Consider the following 21,052-nt stretch of genomic DNA (forward strand, 5'->3'; position numbering starts at 1 on the left):
TTGATCTGTCATATTATTTCAAAAAAAATTATATGTGTTTCTAATCTGTTAGCAACACAATATAAGGGAATAGTTGTCTTAGGTGGTCTTATCCAGTAACCTCATCTTCTTAGGAGGCTTACAATATCCTATGACAGCACCTGTTCATTTGCACTGGAAAAAGTCACCACAGATCTCGTGATTATGTTTTTATATACATCTCCACTCTTAGACAGTGGTCCCCTAGAAGACAAGGTCTTAGATCATAGATACCTTTTATTTCCTCTAGCACTATTCACATAGTAGGGGACAAAAGAATGATTTTTAATGCATTTATAAAATCAAAGGTTGAACTAAGTTATCTCTCAAGTTCCGCAAGATGGTATAGCTCTGTGGTTAATTTTTCTGGCATATGTTTCCTTTAGGTGTGTCTTGTGATGGAATATGCTGAAGGGGGCTCCTTGTATAATGGTGAGTGTCATTAGACCTATCTTTATCTAGTAGAGTGAAATAATTGAAAAGCTTTTAATATAAATTGTAAGTTACTTAATGTTCTTCACAGTTTATCCTCAGAGTCCCCAAAGGAGGTAATTTAAAAAAGAAATCTGCTAAAGATTAAAAATGAAAAGACAAGATGCTACAACATTAGTATGTGAAATTTAGAGGTCTAAGGATATCAATCTTTTAAATTGATGGTACTCTGCATAATGTTAAAAGCATTTAAGTAAAGTCAAACTTGCTTTTTAAATAGATTTTAAAATATCTTCATACTTTTAATTTTTTCTTTTTGCCCTCTCTTAGCTTTCAGTCTCCTCTTCTAGAACTCTTTAACCGCACATCCTTATTCTGCTTTATTTTGCTTTTTTCCCCAAAAATAAAATTGTGAAAATTCACTTCACAAAACATTTTTTTTAAATACAGCAGGTTTTTATTAGTTATCTATTTTATACATGTTAGTGTATATATGTCATTTTGATAACAATGAAAGGAAACTGTATCGTTCAGTTACCTTTATAGAATAGAGCTAACCCTTTCACTGTAAGAAACACCAAACATATATATAAATAGTCTCTTGTCACACCATTTATATAAAATAAATTGTAGCATTTTATTTTTTAAATTAACATTATTTTATATAAACTTTTACTTATATTTACTGCTCATGTGATCATCATTGTTAATGGCTATCTGATACTCCTGTGTTTTATTTGGTTGAACTATTTCTAGTTTTTAGCCATTATAGAAAGCATAATTGTAAACATCTTGATGCACATTTTGTTTCCTTCCATAGTATTTCTCTGTATCTCTCTTATAGTAGTATGTCATCACATTGCTTATAATTTATAGTATTGTGTGAAAGACTGCATCTGTCAATATGAAAAAACCTGGTAATGTATATTAATTTTACTTGAATATATGTATAACAGTTAATGGAATCCTATTAAATGTTAGGTACTTATGTGGTAGTTATCCATTTTAAATCATTAACTATTTCCATCTTTTTATTCGGAAAAGAATGAAAAGCAGGACCAATGGGAGCATGTGTAGGAAAATACCCAGTCGTGTGTTCTGATAGTGCTTGCATTCACCTTGTGTCTTTTGTTATATGCAATAAAGTTCTTTTTAGTTTGTGCCTTTCTTTTGCAGTGCTGCATGGTGCTGAACCATTGCCATATTACACTGCTGCCCACGCAATGAGTTGGTGTTTACAGTGTTCCCAAGGAGTGGCTTATCTTCATAGCATGCAACCCAAAGCTCTAATTCACAGGGACCTGAAACCACCAAAGTAAGTTCTAATAATGTGGTGTCTCTCTCTCTTGCCATCCCCTACCCACTCCCTAATTTAAGCTGGTCGTTGCACATCAGTTTTTCTTCTCTCATCCCCTTTGGCTTGCTCAAGAATGTTTGTTTTTTATTTTTTTAAGATTGTTTACTTTTAACTCACCTTCATCATTTAGTCATTTATCTAAGCTTGCATTTTAGAATGTTGTCTTTAGTGGCATTTTTATTTTAGTTGAATTTTTATTTTTAATAACTTCTACCTTAGATTAGCATAATTCTAGAATCTATTAGTTTGTAAGTCCTATTTTGTGCCCACGGTATGTATTGTTTTCCCTAAATAGTTAGTTCCATGTGAGCAGAGACAAGTCTGTCTTGTTCCCCACTCTATCCCTAATAAGCACAATATCAACATTACACAAAAATATACAGAGTGGTTATTATTTGCCTTTTCAGAGGAAGGCAAAGGGCATTGCTGGCACATCTGAGTAGAAATTGAAAATATTCTGGATTTCTCCTTATTGAGGATTCTGGGACTTTGAAAGAACTTCAAAATTCCCTACATAAATATTTTTAAAGGCTAAAATTTTGTGGATTTTTTGTTTCTGTGGGTACACAATTAAAGAAAACATACATATTTTTGTCCCCATTTCTCTCTAATTTTTTTCTTCTCTGTCCACCTGTGAGAAAGTAAAAAGTCCCCATATGCTCTTTCCCCTCTACCCCTGGCCACCACATCAGTCCTCAGATAAGAGGTATCCCCTAGGAAATCAGTCTCAAGTATTCCATTCTCTTGATGCTGGTTTAAAGCATTAAAGCATCCCTTCTGGGTATAACTTCTCACTCTCCTATCTAATCTGATACACTCTACATAGGTTTCAACTCTTGGAATCACTGTTCTCGCTAGTGTACCTTATTTCCACCTCCAAGCTTAAACTGATTTCCCTTTCCCCAGGTCCCTGGTCAAATAATGTTTAAGCCCTAGATTTATGATACTTTTATTTTTTTAACTTGACTCCTAAGGTTGTTGTTGCAGCTACCTGTCTTGGGTAGTAAAGAAGAAAGCACTTTTTTTTTTCCTAGTTTTGGAGACTGTGTCCTCCATACCCACCTCCCCACCCCATTTAAAAGAGTTGAATTATCAAAGCAAACTCATGAAAATCGTAGCTCTTATCCAGCAACAAATTGGCTGATTTAAAGGATACAAGCAAGTAATCAGGCACAGACAAAGCATTCTTTTCCTGGACGAGCCAGAAACCATTAGATGCAACTCCCAAAAGTCACCCGTCTGCATTAGGGCCTTTTTGGCTTTGGAATAACTGAAGAGTTATTAAACAATATACTTTAAAATATCTCACAAAAAAGTTATTTTTGTTTTTTAACATCTTTTATATTCCATAATTACACAGCTTAAACAGCTACCTCCATTCTCCATCCAACCATACCCCATAAATCCGTAAATGTTAGGTTTATTTAACCGACGTGTTTAGACAGACCAGATACGTCCTACCAAAATCATCTACAGATGGGGACTCTCCTTTTGCTAATAAATACCATTAACATATTTAGAAGAGGTCTGGTCTGTCTAGGTCATTCATTTCTCTTGGGCATCCTCATGGTTGGACTCATCCTGTAGTGTTGCACATTTCCTGTGGGGCACCCAGCATACAAATTGGGCTTTAGAATTAGAATTGATTTTTCAGAATGTACTGGGGAAAAGAAAATTCTTTGGAATGACTGCTTTCATATATAATTGTATATACAAATACATGTACTGTATCTTATTGTCACTGGAAAACCTTTTGATTCTGTGGTCAGGAAGAGTTCCTCAGAATGGCATATAAAGAAGGGACCTGATGATGTGGTTAGGTGTTTTATACAGTATCAACTTGCACTAGTGCCCCTGTTTTATTTATCTTTTGCAAGTTCATCCAAAGTCTTATGAGTAAAGGAGTACTAATTGTAGCAATAATAATATAAAAGTCATTCAGAAAAATTATTATGATATTTTGAATGTACCAGGATGAAACAAGGAAGTCAGTTACAGAATTCTTATCTTGGGTTAAAAGTAGTAAGAACTTAACAACAATGAAACAAGGAAAAATTTTTTGTTTGTTGAAGTGCATGTAATTTGCATTTAACATTCTTTCCACTTAAATTGTCATAGAAGTATTGGTAGCATTATGGAGATGTGAATAGTAGTTTATCTGGCTTATCTTAGTCATGTTGGACTAAAAGAAAACTAACTTTCTAAGTAATCTCTCCAGTTAGAATTTTGTAACAAAATTATATACAAAGAATTTATTAACTGTAATTATAATGAATCCCCAACCCGATGTTGAATATTGCTACAATGTGATGATGCAAATTATATTACCCATCTTTATTTCTGTTTGTCATCAAAAGGAAAACCTGAATAAGAGTATGCTACCTGGTGATTATATTTGCGTAATATAGCACCTAGAAGAGTTGGAATCTTAAGTTCAGAAAATTTTCTGGAAATCTTTTATTGGGTCATTTTAATCAAGATAGGGTTATACTCTTACCACACACACATACTCTAAACATAAAAATGGTTTTGGGATTGAACATTTTTAGAAACATCTTCAAAATAAGGACATTAAAAATAAGGATAGGGCTTCCCTGGTGGCGCAGTGGTTGGGAGTCCGCCTGCTGATGCAGGGGACACGAGTTCGTGCCCCGGTCCGGGAGGATCCCGCATGCCGCGGAGAGGCTGGGCCCGTGAGCCATGGCCGCTGGGCCTGCGCATCCGGAGCCTCTGCTCCGCAACGGGAGAGGCTACAGCAGTGAGAGGCCCGTGTACCGCAAAAAAAAAAAGGATAGTTGTTTTCTTTCTTCTATATTGTTCATTTTTACCTTACCTTCTTTAATTATGTATATGTTGTTATTTTTAAAAATGTAAAGTAAGTCTTTTCTGCCTCCCATTTCCAATCCTCAGAGATAAGCACTGTTTTGTTTTTTAAGCATGCATAGATTACACTATACATAATGTTGCTTTTTTCACTTACTGGGACTTTTTTTTCATATTACTATATACAGATATTTACCTCTTTATTTTTAATGGATAAATAATATTACTTACTACCTCTTAAGTAAAGTGAGTTATTAAAATAGAAACTCTTCTTGGCCTGATGGGCAGTCTTAGACTGGGAAGATTTAATTTATAGAGCTGTTTTTAGAAAATACCATGCTGCCGAATCAGTTGACATTTTTGTCAGGCCCTGTAAGGCCCTAAATTCCTAAATTGGTGCTTCTCAGCTTTCCTCCATACCCCCCCACCCCCCAGAACAAAGTTATGATGTATATAACCTGAGTAAGTCTGAGAGTAGGGACAAAGCTTAAAAAGCCTTCTTAAGGAAAGTTGCGTAAGAATTTTGCATTTGACTTCCTGTGTTAATGCAATTTGTTTTGAAGTCACTGTTAGGATGTTAAAGATACTTACAGTTGAGTAAAAATGTTGGTCCAGGGAGATGTGCTGGCTTTAACCCGGGGCTCTGTTGGCTCCCTGCCACTTATCCCAGCATACACTAATATATTGGCAAAATTACATACCTTATTTTGAGAAGCACATGAAATTTAAGCCATGATATGTATGCATTTAAAATCTAACATCCTGTGTGTGCTCACAGGGATAGCTTGGACTCTTATACTCACATGATAAGAATTTTGACACTCCAGCAATATGGCAAACCAGATAAACTGAAAAAACATCCTACAGCAAGCACCCAGAGATGCTACATATTACAACAAACATTCTTTTACATGCATAGGTGATCTTAGAAGAAAATAAGGGAATCATTAAGCCAAAAGATGGAGAGAACTGAACCCGGAGTGGGAAGCCAAGGGCTCTCCTGTGAGCCTCTGCCAGTATCAAGAATGTAGAGGCCCAAATTTTAACGGCTTCTGTTTAACGGGATGCAGACCCTTTGTTGTGCACCAGGTGAGGGAGCAGAACTGAGACCTCTGCCTAAGTTCAGTATCTTGGACGGAAGAACTAAAAGAAAAGTTGACTAGAAAAAAAAAATGCGTTTTCTGACTAGACAAGCTTTTATTTTTTTAACTGAGAGTCTCCCCTCATGCTGTTGTGAGTTTGAATCTGCTCTACTTGCCCAATCAAAAAAATCCCAACAGGACAGGTTAAAAGTGCTTTGGAATTGGTGGTGTCTCAGGGCATTCAGGGTGACTGAAAGTATTTTAAAGTCATATACTTTCAATTCAGGTCTTTAGGATTTTTCCAGATTAAGATCAATCAAATATGAAGCCACAGTAAAAATTACCACACCCATAAGGATGCAAGTTACCATGAGTAAAAGTCAGCATAAAAAACACAAAATGGAATAAAGCCGTCAAATAGTAAGACGCCAGATATTTGGAATTATCAAATATGGAGGATAAAATATATATGCTCAAATTATTTACAGAAATGAAGGAATTAAAATGTGCAAGGAATGAAAACTATCAACATGACCAAAAGAACTAAATAAAACATTTAGAAATAATTAAAATTTTTAAATGGCAGATACGAAATAGGTGACAAGAGATTCAGTGAGCTGTAAGATATATCTGCAGTTACCCAGAATGCAACACAGACAAATAAATGAAAAAAATGATAGGTTAAGGAACATGGAGAGAAGGAAAGGGAGGACTAACAGCATAGAATTAGAATTCCAATAAAAGAATATAGGATGGGGAGAGACTAATTCAAGAGGGGTTAGCCAGGAATTTTCCAAATAAAAGATATGAATTCTAAGCAGGATAAATGAAATCTCCCCTACGACACACCATAATGAGGCTACAGAACAGCAAAAACAGAGGGGAGATTTTTCAATCAGCGAAGCGATTACCTGCAAAGGACTGACAGTTAGACTGAGGTATACTTTTCAACACCAACAATGGAAGCTAGAGGACTGGAATCATAACTTCACAGAGCTGAGAAAAAATAGCTCTCTACTCAGAATTGTGTACCTGCCCTAAATTACATTTAAGATATTGTGAAGCAAAACCTGAGTGAATTTATTGTAAGTAGACCTTCCTTAAAGGTGTTTGGGGAAGAAAGAAAATGATTACATAAGGTGAGCATAAGATTCAAGAAGGAATAGTGAAATAAAATCAGTAAACATACATTAAAATAAACATTGGCTATATAAAACAGTAGTACCTCTTTTGCATTTAAGAGAAGATGGTTGGAAGGGATTCAAAATAAAGAATTGTTTCTTCTGGTTTGCAGAATAACCCACATGCCTATAAGCCTTTTAGGTAATGATGTACACATTTTTGTATACAAAATGTATACATTTTTAAATGTATAATTAATTTTTAATAATAATAAGCTAATAAAAATTATCTTTTATGTTCATGGTTCTTTTTACACTTTCAGATTGCTTTATATATTTCAGTTCTTAAAGGAGTACCAAATTGCATTGGGATATGGAAAACCTAAGACTATGAGTACCAGTTCCCTAAGAGACTCTGATAGCTGAGTATAGTAGTTGTTTTAACACTAGCTGCTATGGCCAACATGAGGCTTATCACAGCAGAAATTTATTTCTGACTCAGGTGAAATCCAAAACATATTCCTGTTTGACAGATGACCTTCCATATGGTCATTCAAGGGCCTAGTTAGGCTCCCTCCATCTTGTACTTCTGCCATCCTCCAGGACTTTGGGGACCTCTGCATTCAGCCAGCAGGTAAAGAGAATGAAGCTGATGTATGAGAGCTTTGTGGAGCCAGACCCGTGGAGTGACCCCTGTCCCTTCTACCCACATACCAGTGGCCACAACTCAATCTTAGCCACACCTACCTGCAAGAGAGGTTGGGAAATGTCTTCTGTTCTCCAGAGGAAGAAGGGATGGATTTGGTGAGCAGCTGGTCAGTCCCAGCCACATGTGCATGTGGTTTCTACTACTCTTACCACACAAGTAGAACCACTTACTGCCCTTTGCCAGTTAAACATCTTGCAATCACCACCTGGCTCACAGTCCAGGATCTCAGGATGCTGTGTAGTCCTCTCCAGCAGGTCTGGATGCAGCTCCTCACGGTCTGGAAACAAATGAATTAGAAAGAAAAGTTATCTGTCACCCCCCACCTCACCCCTCCCAGCACACGTACACACACACAAAACAGTAGAAGAGAGGCCCATCAGTAAAAGGCTCCATTGGGAAAAGGAAACAACAGAAACATACAGCAGCTACTGGTCTGTAGCAATGAAGTCCTGCATTTTCTGGTCCCTCTGCCCTGGAGTTGTGAGAGGTTTGTCTTTTGATCAGACTCTGATCCTGCCCTAGGAGAGGAACTCCTTTTTCCATTGCTTGTGACTCCTAGCTTCACCCTTTAGTAGGCTTCTCCTTGTCCATTCTCTGTAGCAGTGTCAGGAGTAGATGTTGGGCCATATACTCTCCTCAGAAGCTGTCCAGCTTTCATAGCCTGCTTCCTGCTTCTGCACATCTGGGGTCCGAGGGCATTGTACGACAGTCAGAAGCGTCTTTATTCCAGGCCTGTGGTTCCGTTGGCAGTATAATTTCCTCAGACGCGGGCTTTTGATCCCCCAGGTTCCAGTCAGTTCCATGTTCCTGTGACTAATACTACCACAGTTCTTTCTTAGACAAAATCTTGAGCCTGGTTTATTGGATTCCCGGCCTCAGTGCCTTTTCTCAACTAAATGGAGGCAACTTGAAGTCATGAAGCTGAGATGGGAAGTACTTTTCTCTTAATTTGTTCTTTGCTGCAATGCTGTCTTAATGGGCCTTTGTGAATCTTATTTCCTTCTGTTTGGAGTTGAAGAAGACAGCTTTTCCAGTCCTTTAAAGCCACAAATCATCACAGGAGACAAATTTTACCAAATGTTTTGCCACGTCATTACACGGATCTCTGTCTTTCCAGCTTCCACTTTCAGTGTTCTTGCTGCCTACTGCTAAACCAACACCAAATATATTAGATTTTTGTTATAGCAACACCCATTTCAATACCGTTTCTCATAATGGTTACAGTGATGCTGTTATATAAGCCCTGAAGTCTCATGGCTTAAAGTACAAAGTTTGTGGGGTTTGCTCGTAAAGTCCAAAGTGAATGTTCCTGATGCACATGGTGGGTCAGGATCCCAGATTCCTCCTGTCTTGTAGTTCAGAATCCTGTGCCTTCAGTGACATACGGGGAAAGGAAAAGGAGTTTATATATGTGAGAGTTCATATGGGCCGGGCTTAGAGGGGAAGTACATCACATTCTATTGACTAGAATTGTCATATAACCATACATAATTGCTCAGAAGGCTAAGAAATGTACCCAGAGAAGAAAGGAAATAGGGTCAGTGAACAGCTAACCAGTCTTGCTATGTTAGGCTAAAGATTCATTTCTGCTCACTGCAAAGCAGGTGAGCAAAGCAGGTTTGCAAACTTCAGGACCATCATCCACAGTAAGAAATACTCGACAATCTATCGTGTGTACATATTAATGTATATAGAACTAAAACTGAACTTCCCTGAAACAATGTTTAATCTTAGTAGTTGTGATGCACTTTGATATTTTCTATTTTATTTTTTAAATGCTGTCATAGTCTACTGAATTGGTTTTGTGATGTAGGTTTCCAGATCTGTGATCTAGAATTTTGTGACTAGGTTTCTGCCTGTAGCTTGAAAAACACTGGTTAAGGTTAAGTATAGGGGGTGAACAATTTATGAAAGTATTGATATACATCCACTCCCATTTCAGGACACCATAATGTTCACTTGCTAGATGCTTTTTAAACCCCATGTTTTATTTTGGCCCACAGAGAAGCATAGTCACGAAAAATTATGGAGATAGAAATGGAGACATCAAAATTTGGGTCTAGCAGTCTCCCTAAGAGAACTAGGTTAAGGTCAATTTTTGCTGATATTCCTCTGTATTATTAAGCTGTTATAGGTGAGTGGGTAACATTTCACGGAAGTTGAATGGTGACATTTTGCTTAACCTTTTCTGTTTCCACAAATGTCTCTTCTTTTATTGTAGAGTCAAATATTGGTCTTATAACCTTTTATTTTTTAAAACAGCTTGCTGCTGGTTGCAGGGGGGACAGTTTTAAAAATCTGTGATTTTGGTACAGCCTGTGACATTCAGACACACATGACCAATAATAAGGGGAGTGCTGCTTGGATGGCACCTGAAGTTTTTGAAGGTAAAATGGCAAAAGCATGATGTGACTGATAATCTGCCTTATTACTCCATGTAAATCCAGTGTGTTTATGGCTTTGCCCTGTTTCCATGCTTTTATTTCTGCATAGTATATAATTATAAGATATATACTAAAGTCTAAGGAGGTATTAAATAAATATAGCCTTAGATCTTGAGTCTCACAGCAAGATTTAAGTTGTCTAGCACCCTCTATGAAGTTCAAGCATATGTACGGTTGATCCTCATTCTCAGGTTCCATAACTGCAAAATTGCCTACTTGTATCCTAAAATCAGTACTCATAATTCTTTCATAGTTATTCACAGGCATGAACAAAGCAGGGAAAAATTTAGTCACCCAACACACACCTTCCCAGCTGAGGTCAAACAAGGCAATGCTCTGCCCTGTTGTATCAGTTCTTATATTTTATCACTTCTGTGATGTATTTAGTGCCTCATTTTTTTCCTTTTTTTGTGCTTTGTGTTGATGATTTCACCATTTAAAATGGCCTCTACGAGTAATATTGAAGTGCTTTCTAGTGTTCCTAAGTATCAGAAGGCTGTGATGTGTCTTACAGAGAAAATACATGTGCTAGCTAATCTTCATTCAGGCATGAATTACAGTGCTTTTGGCCATGAGTTCAATATTAATGAATCAACAATTTATATTAAATGAGGTGTTTTGAACAGAAACACACATAAAACAAGGTTATGTATTGATCAGTTGACAAAAATGTCAACTGATCAGTATAGGAGCCCAACCCTGTAATTCCCCGAGGAGCAGATGATTCAGTGTTCACTAATTCAAGGTTCGCAGCAACTTTGTAGAACAATACTGGGAATAATGAGGATCTACTGTGCTTTGTGTTGGTTTCCTAGCGATTAAGAATTAGCAGTTTAAAGTTTAAATGAGCATGCCTTAGAAAGAATGCAAGGACCACAAGTAAAGATACTAAGGACCTTAAGTAAAGGATAAGCTTATGCCTACTTTGTTTTACGTCTCTGTGTCTTACTGAAGTTCTAAAAGAGTGGTCCATAAATTGCATATGAGGTTTCTATATAAAAACATCAACTTATCTTTTAAATGAGAAAAGTTGAACTGAAGATGTGTGATTCATGTTAGGAAGTATGAAAGCCCATAAAATTCAGAAACATTTAGTAATCAGATTCTGATTTTGACTTATTTTTGATGAATTTAAAATTTTTTGTTCTTTGTTTTTAGCCACCAAGAGAAAAAAATTTGCTATGCAGCTGGTCACTTGAGTGGAGCTATTTTGCCACAAAATTCAGTTAAAAAGTTAGTGGACAAGCAAGTGTTAAATTATATAAAATTAAATAATGCCGCCTGTTTTCAAGTTTGTATACAGAATGCATATAATTGGCATTGTTTTAAAATTATTTGTTTATTTCATGTGCCTTTCTTTGAGTTAAAATAACACAGTTATTACTGTAGTATGGAGAGCCGAAAGATTTGTTTATACAAAAGAACCTAGAAATAAAAGTTGCTGTTAATTGTTTAGAGCAACAAAGCTCAGACTGTTAGCCTATGTAGATTTCTTCATTTCTGAAAGATGTCAGCACCTGTAGCCCAAATCAGATTGTAAAGTCATTATAACTCTTACAGTGCACTGCCTAGTGCCTTTGTAAAGTACATGCATAGCTATTGCTGTAATAATTGGTCACTGTTATAGTGGGTTGTTCGTGGGTTTGGGGGGTTTGTTTGGCTATTTAATTGTGCTGATTCACCAGCCAACTTAGTAATCATATATATTTTGCTGCATAATCTGCTTACTGTAAATTTGTATTCATAGTTTTTCCTGCTTACAACTTATTTTTAAGTTTGTAAATTAATAATTTTATCTCACCAGATATTTTGAAAAGAAAATCTTAACACTAGATTAGAAATTTTTTCTGCTTTGATAGTAGCATCAAGAGAATGGGAGAAGAACATTTAAGATTAAGAAATTATAGAAAGGAGTGTACAAATGTTTTATACTTTGCCCCAGAGAAAATATAAGTCTAAATAAATAAAAGATAAGGTCTGTTTCTTGATGAGAAGGTAAAAAATGACCAGCTTTCTAAAGTGGATTTTTTAGTGCATTATTAATACTTAACTCATTTTAAAAATGTATTTATTGCAAAGACTTGAGGTCTTCAGAAAGAGTAATTTCTCAGCTCTACATGGGACATTCTCTTGTTTTTGTACATGATGCTCATTCTTAAAGTTTATGAAAGCAATTGCTTCTGTTAGTCATGTGGGAAAAAGTCTTGAAACTTTACTACCTTTTTTTTCTAGGTAGCAATTACAGTGAAAAATGTGATGTCTTCAGCTGGGGTATTATCCTCTGGGAAGTGATAACACGTCGGAAACCCTTTGATGAAATTGGTGGCCCAGCTTTCCGTATCATGTGGGCTGTTCATAATGGTTTGTGAAATTTTTTTCTTCAATATATTTTATATATTTTATTCCTATTTGGAAATTGTTTCTCCCCCAAAGAAGACCATTTATCCCTAATATTAAAATATACAATTTCTTATTACCAGTCTCCAGCCCTCCCCCCTACTCTAAAAACAGGCAAGGGCTGGGAGCAGTCCTGGCTTTGCACAAAGCTGAGAAGGTTTGCTGGCTGTGCTCATTAGGGAAAGGCCATCAGTAGACAGCCAGAGCCAACTACCTCTGTTGGCTCTCTGGAGGGGACAGAGAAGCACTGGACTGGACTCTCTTGGAAAAAATAAAATTTAAAGATTAAATTAAAATCTCTCACATGGTTCAGATAATTAGGGAGCTATTGCCTTTTTCTCCTTAGGAAGCAAGTGTCTCATTGAGGAGAGAAAGCAAAGCATAATACAGTAAGTCCCCTACATACGAACGAGTTACATTCTGAGAGCATGTTCTTAAGTCCAATTTGTTCATAAGTCCAACAAAGTTATCCTAGGTACCCAACTAACACAGTCAGCTATGTAGTACTGTACTATAATAGGTTTATAACACTTTTCACACAAATAATACATAAAAAACACAAAAAGTAGAGAAAACATTCTAAACCTTATAGTACAGTATCTTGAAAAGTACAGTAGTACAGTACAACAGCTGGCATATGGAGGCTGGCATCAAGTGAACAGGCAAGAAGAGTTACTGACTGGAGGAAGGAGAGGAGGTGGGAGATGGTAGAGCTGAGGGATCGTCAGCAATAGGAGACAGAGGGCAAGCTGCAATTTCACTCACACCTGACGTTGATGGAACGCATGTTCATATGTTTGAAACTTCGCAAGTTGAAGGTTCATATGTAGGGGACTTACTGTAATAAGTGTTGTTACTTAAGCTAGTCATAAAGGCAAAACACAAAGTGCTTCACAGAGTCTTTCTTTTTATCTTCTCATTCACTCTTATGAGGCGAGTACTATTATTGCCTCACTTTACAATTTTACACATTAGGGAACTGAGACCTAGAGCAGTTAAATAACTTGACTGAGGTCACAAGATTAGTAAGTGGTGTTGCTAGGATTTAAATCTGGATCTTTCTGGCTCAAATGCCCATATTTTTAAGTTATATTGATTTATGGACACAGTGTCCTTTCATCCCTCCTATTCCTTTTATACCTGTAGTTACAATGTTTCTGACCGCTCATGATATTAGAATATATCCTTATTAATCAAGTTACTTCCCAGCTGCTTTGGGGAAATAAACTTTTCATGAAGGGAAATTGCTTAACCTTCTAACTTTTAACATCACTCTCTGTTGTTTAATTTCTATCACTTGATTATAATTATTCTGATTAATGGCATTTTTAAAACACTGTTCCACATGTGATAGAAATAAATATATGCCTCACTATTTTGATCATTCATAGACATGTCAGGCAGTAATCTGAGTAATCTCAAATGTGTTTACCAGTTTCCTATGCTACCTTTCATTGTACTACCTTTCTTGTCATTGTAGAGAATGCTAGAGCATTGAACAGGACAGTTTGTTTTCTTTTTCTGTCAGTTGTCAGTAAATAATTGAATGTCCATGAAGTAAGGAATAAAAGAACTAACTTATTAATTGATAAACTTACAAAGATTTCATTATACTTGAGGCCTTCTTTAAGTTAGGGACCTTACTAATGATATTACAGTCTTGTTAATTACACAAAAGTTGGCAGTTTTCAGCTTGTGAAATGATTGATTCACAGCAACCCTAAGACCTGTCTCCCACAAAAGAGCCATTTGGAGGTCAGTGAGTATAACACCATAGTTGATGACTTTTGACATATGGAAGATGATTTGTCAAACACATTTGAAATTGTTACGATAAATCTGAAAATATAGTTCAAATAAGATTACCTCAAGCCACCATTTTATTCTTAGTAAAATACACATTAAGCCATTATTATTTGTTAAAAGAGTGTTTATAGCAAATGAAATATTAACTTTCAGTCATAATGTATATAAAATTTTAATTTGGCTTCTCAAAAGGTGTAGCTTCTGTTTTATGAAAATATAATGTTAATCCAAAAGACAAAAAAAAAGGTACTTTTAGTCCTCCTAAAAAAATCTTAAATTACAAGATCTGTAAAATAAATAACACTTCAGAAATGCATATTTAAAAAAAAACTTACACCATTCTTTGAGTAAATACATTCTTTTCTCCCCTCCTCTAATTTTCAATTGTAGGTACTCGACCACCACTGATCAAAAATTTACCTAAGCCCATTGAGAGCCTGATGACTCGTTGTTGGTCTAAAGATCCTTCTCAGCGCCCTTCAATGGAGGAAATTGTGAAAATAATGACTCACTTGATGCGGGTATAATCCTTCTTTTGAGGGGCTTTGGGTTTAAGGGAATTTTATATATACTGACTTTTAATGGGGTTTTAAATTAAAGGGACAGTATTGTTCTTTTTTTGCTTCACACTTATCTGTATTTTCCATGTTAGAATGGGTGTTCGTTACTCATATAATCAGAGGAGGAAACATTCTTTTGAAAAAAAAAGAAAAAGAACTAGTTTTTTATAATTGAAAGATGGCAAGACTAGGTTTCTGGACGTGCTTTTTTCCTTCTGCTCAACTTAGTTGACAGATGTGTTTGTTTCTGGGCCTGTTGCCTTATCTGTAATGTGACAGAAGTTGAATTAGGTGATCTCTAAAGCCTTTACAGGACTTAGGTATTTTATGGCTCTAATACTTGCTAAGTTTTAAATTTTCTTTAGTAGAGATCTTTATCAAGCAGTCATTTATGTAGTGCAGTAGAGAGGTTTCATTCCCAGACACATTTATCTAAGTAATTTTTACCTTTGGTTTTTCATTGCATATTTTCAGCTTTTCATTTGCCGTTAAAAAGTTAAACTTTCTTCTAGGCTCTGTAGAATTTTGGAATTTAGAAGGATCGTTTTAAATGATTATTAGAATTTCCTAATCTATAAATCAAACACTTAGAATTATTTGAATAATTTTAGGCCTCTGGTTTTTGGTGCACTAACAAATCTATTGAGTGGTACCTTGACTTTAAAAAGTTTATGTACTTATGAAAGTGCCTAATTTCAGAACAATTTGCTAAGTAGAAGAATCTTTCAATCTCTTTAAATATAGATTAAGTAATTTCCTAAATGGCCAAATATTTAGTTTTTTCATTCTAATGAAAATAACTTAGGCAAACCAGCTTGAACTAATCTGATTAAAGCTTAACTGCATATTTGGATACTAGCTATAAATAGAATCCTAGGACCTGAAGATACGTTCATAAGAAGAGAGCTCAGATACCTTAAAACTTCGGGTTACATAAATTGTTCACGTTTTAACTGTGCTTTTATGTGCTTTGTCTAATTTGAGGAGAAAACCTTCCTTTTTTTCCCGAAATTCTAATTTTCACCCGACAAATATATCCAGTATTTTATCTCTAGTTCATAGAGGGACATTCATAATCCTTGATATTTAAAATATAGGTTCTAACAAATTATGGCATACCATTTCAGTTGTCAGACTAAGTCATTTCAACAATTTGGAGGTTTACATCACTGCTGTGAGAACATAAATATGTTTCATTTAATTATGAGGAATAATACTACTGTATTTCATATGTTCCTCTAAAGGAATATTGGCAGTTTTCTTTAAGACTATCTAGACTATCTAGACTATCTATCTAATAGATATGTAGGTAGGTACATGGCATTGATAATAGTTGAAATTCAGAAGAGTAGCACATTATTGTCTTTGTAAAATCAAAACCTTAGGTATTTACAAATTCAGTGTATCCCTTAGTGAAAATAAAGCAGCAATTTTTGCTACATTCAAATCTCAAAAAGGAAGTAATTAAATGTACCTTTTAAGTTAGTTTTCACAAGATTTAATTTGTATTAAAGAAAGTTTAAATTGTTGTTTACTTTTTATATATATAGTACTTTCCAGGAGCAGATGAGCCGTTACAATACCCGTGCCAGTATTCAGATGAAGGACAGAGCAACTCTGCCACCAGTACAGGTAAATGGATAGAGTAGAACAGTAATAACCTAAATTTTTGTGTCTCTATTCCCATGAAGTTATAATCAAGAAGCAATGAATGATGTCCTCATTTGCATTTTAATTGCAGATTGACTTCAATTTGAATTTCCAGGTGCACCATTCTTCATGCAGGTACCCAGATTAAAGAGCTGCTGAAGACCTGTTTCCAAGTCTTGAAATTCTTACGCAGTTATATATAAAAAGATTGGATATTATATTGCTGTGAATGTCATTCTTTATTTGAAAAATAGTTCTTAGATACTGCTAGATCAAATAGTATCAGAAATTATTGTAAATATATATATTATAAATATATATCATATATATAAACATATATATGTCATATGTATATATATACACACATACATACATATATAAAACAACGTATTTCCTTTATCATGAACACCCTACTTTTTGGTCTTTGTAGAACAATCTACAGAGACTCTTATTTAAGAAGCTGTGTTTTAGTTCAGGAGTTCCTCAGCTCCATAGTTTGTGGTCATCAAAAAAGATAGTAGAGGGACTTCCCTGGTGGTCCAGTGGTTAAGAATCCACCTTCCAATGCAGGGGATGCGGGTTCTTTCGGGGAACTAAGATCCCACATGCCGTGGGGCAACTAAGCCTGCGCACTCCAGAGCCCAAGAGCCATACCTAGAGAGCCCACGTGCCGCAGCTACTGAGCCTGCATGCCACAACTAGAGATAAGCCCAAGCGCAGCAACAAAAGATCCCACATGCCACAACTAAGACCCGACACAGCCAAATAAATAAATAAATGTTTTTTAAAGAAAGCTCCCCCAGCCCACTCTCCCCACTGCCTGTATCTGCCCTTCTACTCTGCACTCTCTTCTGTTCTGTGGCTGAACTATCCATGCTCCTAGCCAAAGGCAAGCCTGTCTCCTTTGTGTGGCAGATCCCATCTGCTCTTCCTAGCAATTTTTCCCTGCCTCTTGCATCATCAGTTTTAGCCTTTCTGCTGGGATCATTCCCAGAGCATATATACAGTAGTCCCCTCTTGTCCACGGTTTCACTTTCTGTGATTTCAGTTACTCCTGGTCAACTGTGGTCCAGAAATGGAAAATTCCAGAACTAAATAATTCATAAGTTTTAAGTTGCAGCCATCTTGAGTAGCATGATGAAATTTCGCTCCATCCCGCCTGGGACGTGAATCATCCCTTTGTTCAGTGTATCCTGCTCTCTTGGTTGTCAGATCAACTGTCGAGGTATCACAGTGCTTGTGTTCAAGGGACCCTTATTTTATTTAATAATGGCCCCAAAGCACAAGAGTAGTGATGCTGGCAATTCGGATATGTCAAAGAGAAGCCATAAAGTGCCTCCTCTAAGTGAAAAGGTGAAAGTTCTCAACTTTAATAAGGAAAGAAAAAAAAAAAATCATGTGCTGAGGTTGCCAAGATCAGCAGTAAGAACTTCTATCTGTGAAATTGTGACAAAGGAAAAAGAAATTTGTGCTAGTTTTGCTGTTACACCTCAAACTGCAGAAGTTACAGCCACGGTGCAGGATAGTGCTTAGTTAGATGGAAAAGGTATTAAATTTGTACAATAAGGTAGTACAATTTGAGAGACCACATTCGTGTAACTTTTATTATGGTATGTTATAATTGTTCTATTTTATTGTTAGCTACTGTTGTTAATCTCTTACTGTGCCTAATTTATAAATTAAACTTTATCATAGTTATATATGTATAAGAGAAAACACAGTATATGAGGGTTCAGTACTATCCAAGTTTGCAGGCATCAACTGGGGATCTTGGAATGTATCCCCCCAGGATAAGAGGGGGACTGCTGTAGTCTGTATTTGTATTTCTCTAGCTTCTCTCTTTCCATTCTCTCTTGTGCCCACTCCGTTCAGTCTTTTATTATACCACTACTCCAGAATTGCTCTTGTCAAGATCACCAGTTATTTTCACATTACTAAAATCTAAATGAATGATTTTTCAGTTCTCATCTTTTTTGATTCTCAGCAGCCTTTGACACAGTTCACTACTCTCTACTTCTTTCAGCACTTTGAGTTGATCTCTAGGATACCATACCAGCCTGGGTTTCATCTTACATCTCTGGTCACTTGTTCTCATGTTTTCCTATGCTGTTTACTCCTCAACTTCCCAACCTATAAACGTGAGAGTGCTCAGGGCTCAGTTATTCAGCTCTTTGCTTATCTATCTAAATTCATTCCTTGGTAATCTCATCCAGTGTCATGGCTTTGTATACCATGGATTTGCCAATGTTTTGCTCCATCCCAGACCTGAACTCCACACTCATATATCCAACTACTTGCTTGATATCTACTAGGAACTCAAAATTACCATTTCCTAACTGAGCTCACTTCAAGTCATTCCTCCCGTGGTCTTCCCCATCTTGATTAATAGCCACTCCATTCTACTAGCTCAGGCTAAGAATCTTAAAGTCATCCTTGACTATTTGAAGACTAGGCGTTTTGGTTCCCTTTTTGTGCTATCCTTAAATTTCATTTAAAATGGGTTTGTTTGGGTATCTTCATTAGCTTGAAAAGTCTTCAATTTTATTTCTATTTATGTCTTGCTAGTTTAGAAAAGAATTTAAGTTGCATCTTATTGAATGAAGCATTTTGTATTATTCCCAACCTGTAGTCATAAATGTTTCTGCTTTCCTAGGCTCATTCATGGACATCACTTCTACAAATACCAGTAATAAAAGCGACACTAATATGGAGCAAGTTCCGGCCACAAATGATACTATTAAACGCTTAGAATCAAAATTGTTGAAAAACCAGGCAAAACAACAGGTTTGTTTTGTTACTAAAATAACAAAAAGTAAAATCTTTTGGTAACCTAACCAGTAGTCATGAGCATTATACTAACAAGTTAATTGTTTGTCCTCTTCCTCTATATAAGTCCTGAGTCTTGTTCCTGAAACAGACAGGCAAGCTTAAGAGTAGAGATGTGTAATGATTTTCTCCTAGAATTCACTACCAGTCAAATGATTTCCTCTTCTGATGATTGCTGCCTTTGCCACCTGTGCAACTCCTGCCTTACAGTGATCCCTAACTTGAACGGTTGATGGTTACAAATGTAAAATGCGTATTCCTTCCCCAGTTAAAGGAATTGTTCTAGATCTCTCATTTCATATTATCCAGATTTATTATATTTTTGCTATTACTGGTTTTAAAACATTTTAAGGAGTGATTTTATTCATCTTGTCTGATGCATTTAGGTTAACCAATATTTGGGGCATGTAACTCCCAGCTCTAGTGACCAGCGTATCCTAAAGGCCAGTATCTGCAGCTTGTTCTCCCTCAGCCTTACAGCTCCCTCCCCCTGAAAACTTTCTATTTCTTTCAGAACAGACCCCCTAAGAATCCCAGTTGGTATATTCCTCCTTCTAGGCTGTCCAGGATTTTTAAATATAAAGAGCTTTAGTGATTCAAATTGACCTGTATTTTTAACAGAGCGAATCTGGACGTTTGAGCTTGGGAGCTTCTCGTGGGAGCAGTGTGGAGAGCTTGCCTCCAACCTCTGAAGGCAAGAGGATGAGTGCTGACATGTCTGAAATAGAAGCCAGAATTGCTGCAACCACAGGTAAAATGAAAATAAAAGTCTAAAGAGGAGTGAAAATGGTAGTTTCAATTGCTTCAGTAGTGGGAATGTCAGTGGTTTTTTTTTGTGCATGTCCTAAATTTTTTTTAAAGTAGGAAGTTAGTTTACAATATACTTCCTATGCTTCTAGCAAAAAGTGTCTCAAATTCCAAATAAGGAAAGCATGATTTGTAAAATTATTTGGAGTATAAAATATACCTTCCTAATTACAGATTTTATCAAATGTAATTCAGCTCAAACACGAGCTGAAAATCTAAGTGAGAAATTGAAATTTTGCCAAAACCAGGATGTTTTGGAGGATTTTGAGTGATTCTACTAGAATTTTGCGCTGAACTCAAGTAATAGCAAATGCTTTGTTTTGAAATTAGCAGGAAAATGTACTCCAGATCCAAATATAATTTGGCCTTACTATCTGCTGCTGCTCCTACTTTCAGTGGCAAAAGTAGCTAAGTTTAGGATTAATTCTTTTAATTGTAAAATAAAAGATCACGGTAATTTTATTTGATCTTGAAAAAGCTAGCATTTATATTCCATTTTGTCAGAAAGACTGGTCAGCACAAAAATAATTACATGTTTTGTTACCTGAGTGAACTTCTAACCTTTTCTAACCAGGTTCATTTAGTAATGCTGGGTTAAATTGTTTTCTTTCTGATTCCCCCAGGGGTGGAGAGGAACTGATTACAAATACATTTCTATTGTGGAAAATGTGGAAATATAAACAAATAAAAATACCAGTCTTCCATAATTGTCCCACTCAGAGATAAACAATTTGTGTATTTACCTCTAGTCTTTTAACTACATATGTGTATACAAGTATATTTCCAAGTGTATTAGCCTACTTTTTTTTTAACTTAGCTAACCAGGTTTTTGGGTTTTATTTGTTTGGTTTTTTGTTTTTGTCCTCTTTTTTTTAGGTCTTTATGGTTTTTTTCTAAATAGAATATTTTCATTTTGTGTGAAGCTCTTTTCAGAAAGAAGTTGTCCAGAGGACCATCCTAACTATACTTGTCTTCAACTAATCACTTATTTTATTAGTTAGCATTAGAATCAGTTAGATA

The 21,052-nt window shown here is 35.9% G+C and overlaps 1 protein-coding gene across 5 annotated transcripts in view; it reads left to right on the forward strand.

The window, feature by feature from the left end:
• Positions 1-21,052, forward strand: part of MAP3K7 (mitogen-activated protein kinase kinase kinase 7) — a 67,903-nt gene that overhangs the window by 16,081 nt on the left and 30,770 nt on the right. For all 5 annotated transcript variants that reach the window (XM_060167753.1, XM_060167754.1, XM_060167752.1 and 2 more), the window contains 8 exons: positions 405-450; positions 1,627-1,765; positions 9,805-9,929; positions 12,219-12,347; positions 14,580-14,710; positions 16,300-16,381; positions 19,053-19,183; positions 19,847-19,976. In XM_060167753.1, coding sequence (XP_060023736.1) covers positions 405-450; positions 1,627-1,765; positions 9,805-9,929; positions 12,219-12,347; positions 14,580-14,710; positions 16,300-16,381; positions 19,053-19,183; positions 19,847-19,976 — 913 coding nt within the window. The remainder of the gene's footprint in view (positions 1-404; positions 451-1,626; positions 1,766-9,804; positions 9,930-12,218; positions 12,348-14,579; positions 14,711-16,299; positions 16,382-19,052; positions 19,184-19,846; positions 19,977-21,052) is intronic.

This window comes from Lagenorhynchus albirostris, chromosome 12, assembly GCF_949774975.1.
Source record: "Lagenorhynchus albirostris chromosome 12, mLagAlb1.1, whole genome shotgun sequence".
NCBI lineage: Eukaryota > Metazoa > Chordata > Mammalia > Artiodactyla > Delphinidae > Lagenorhynchus > Lagenorhynchus albirostris.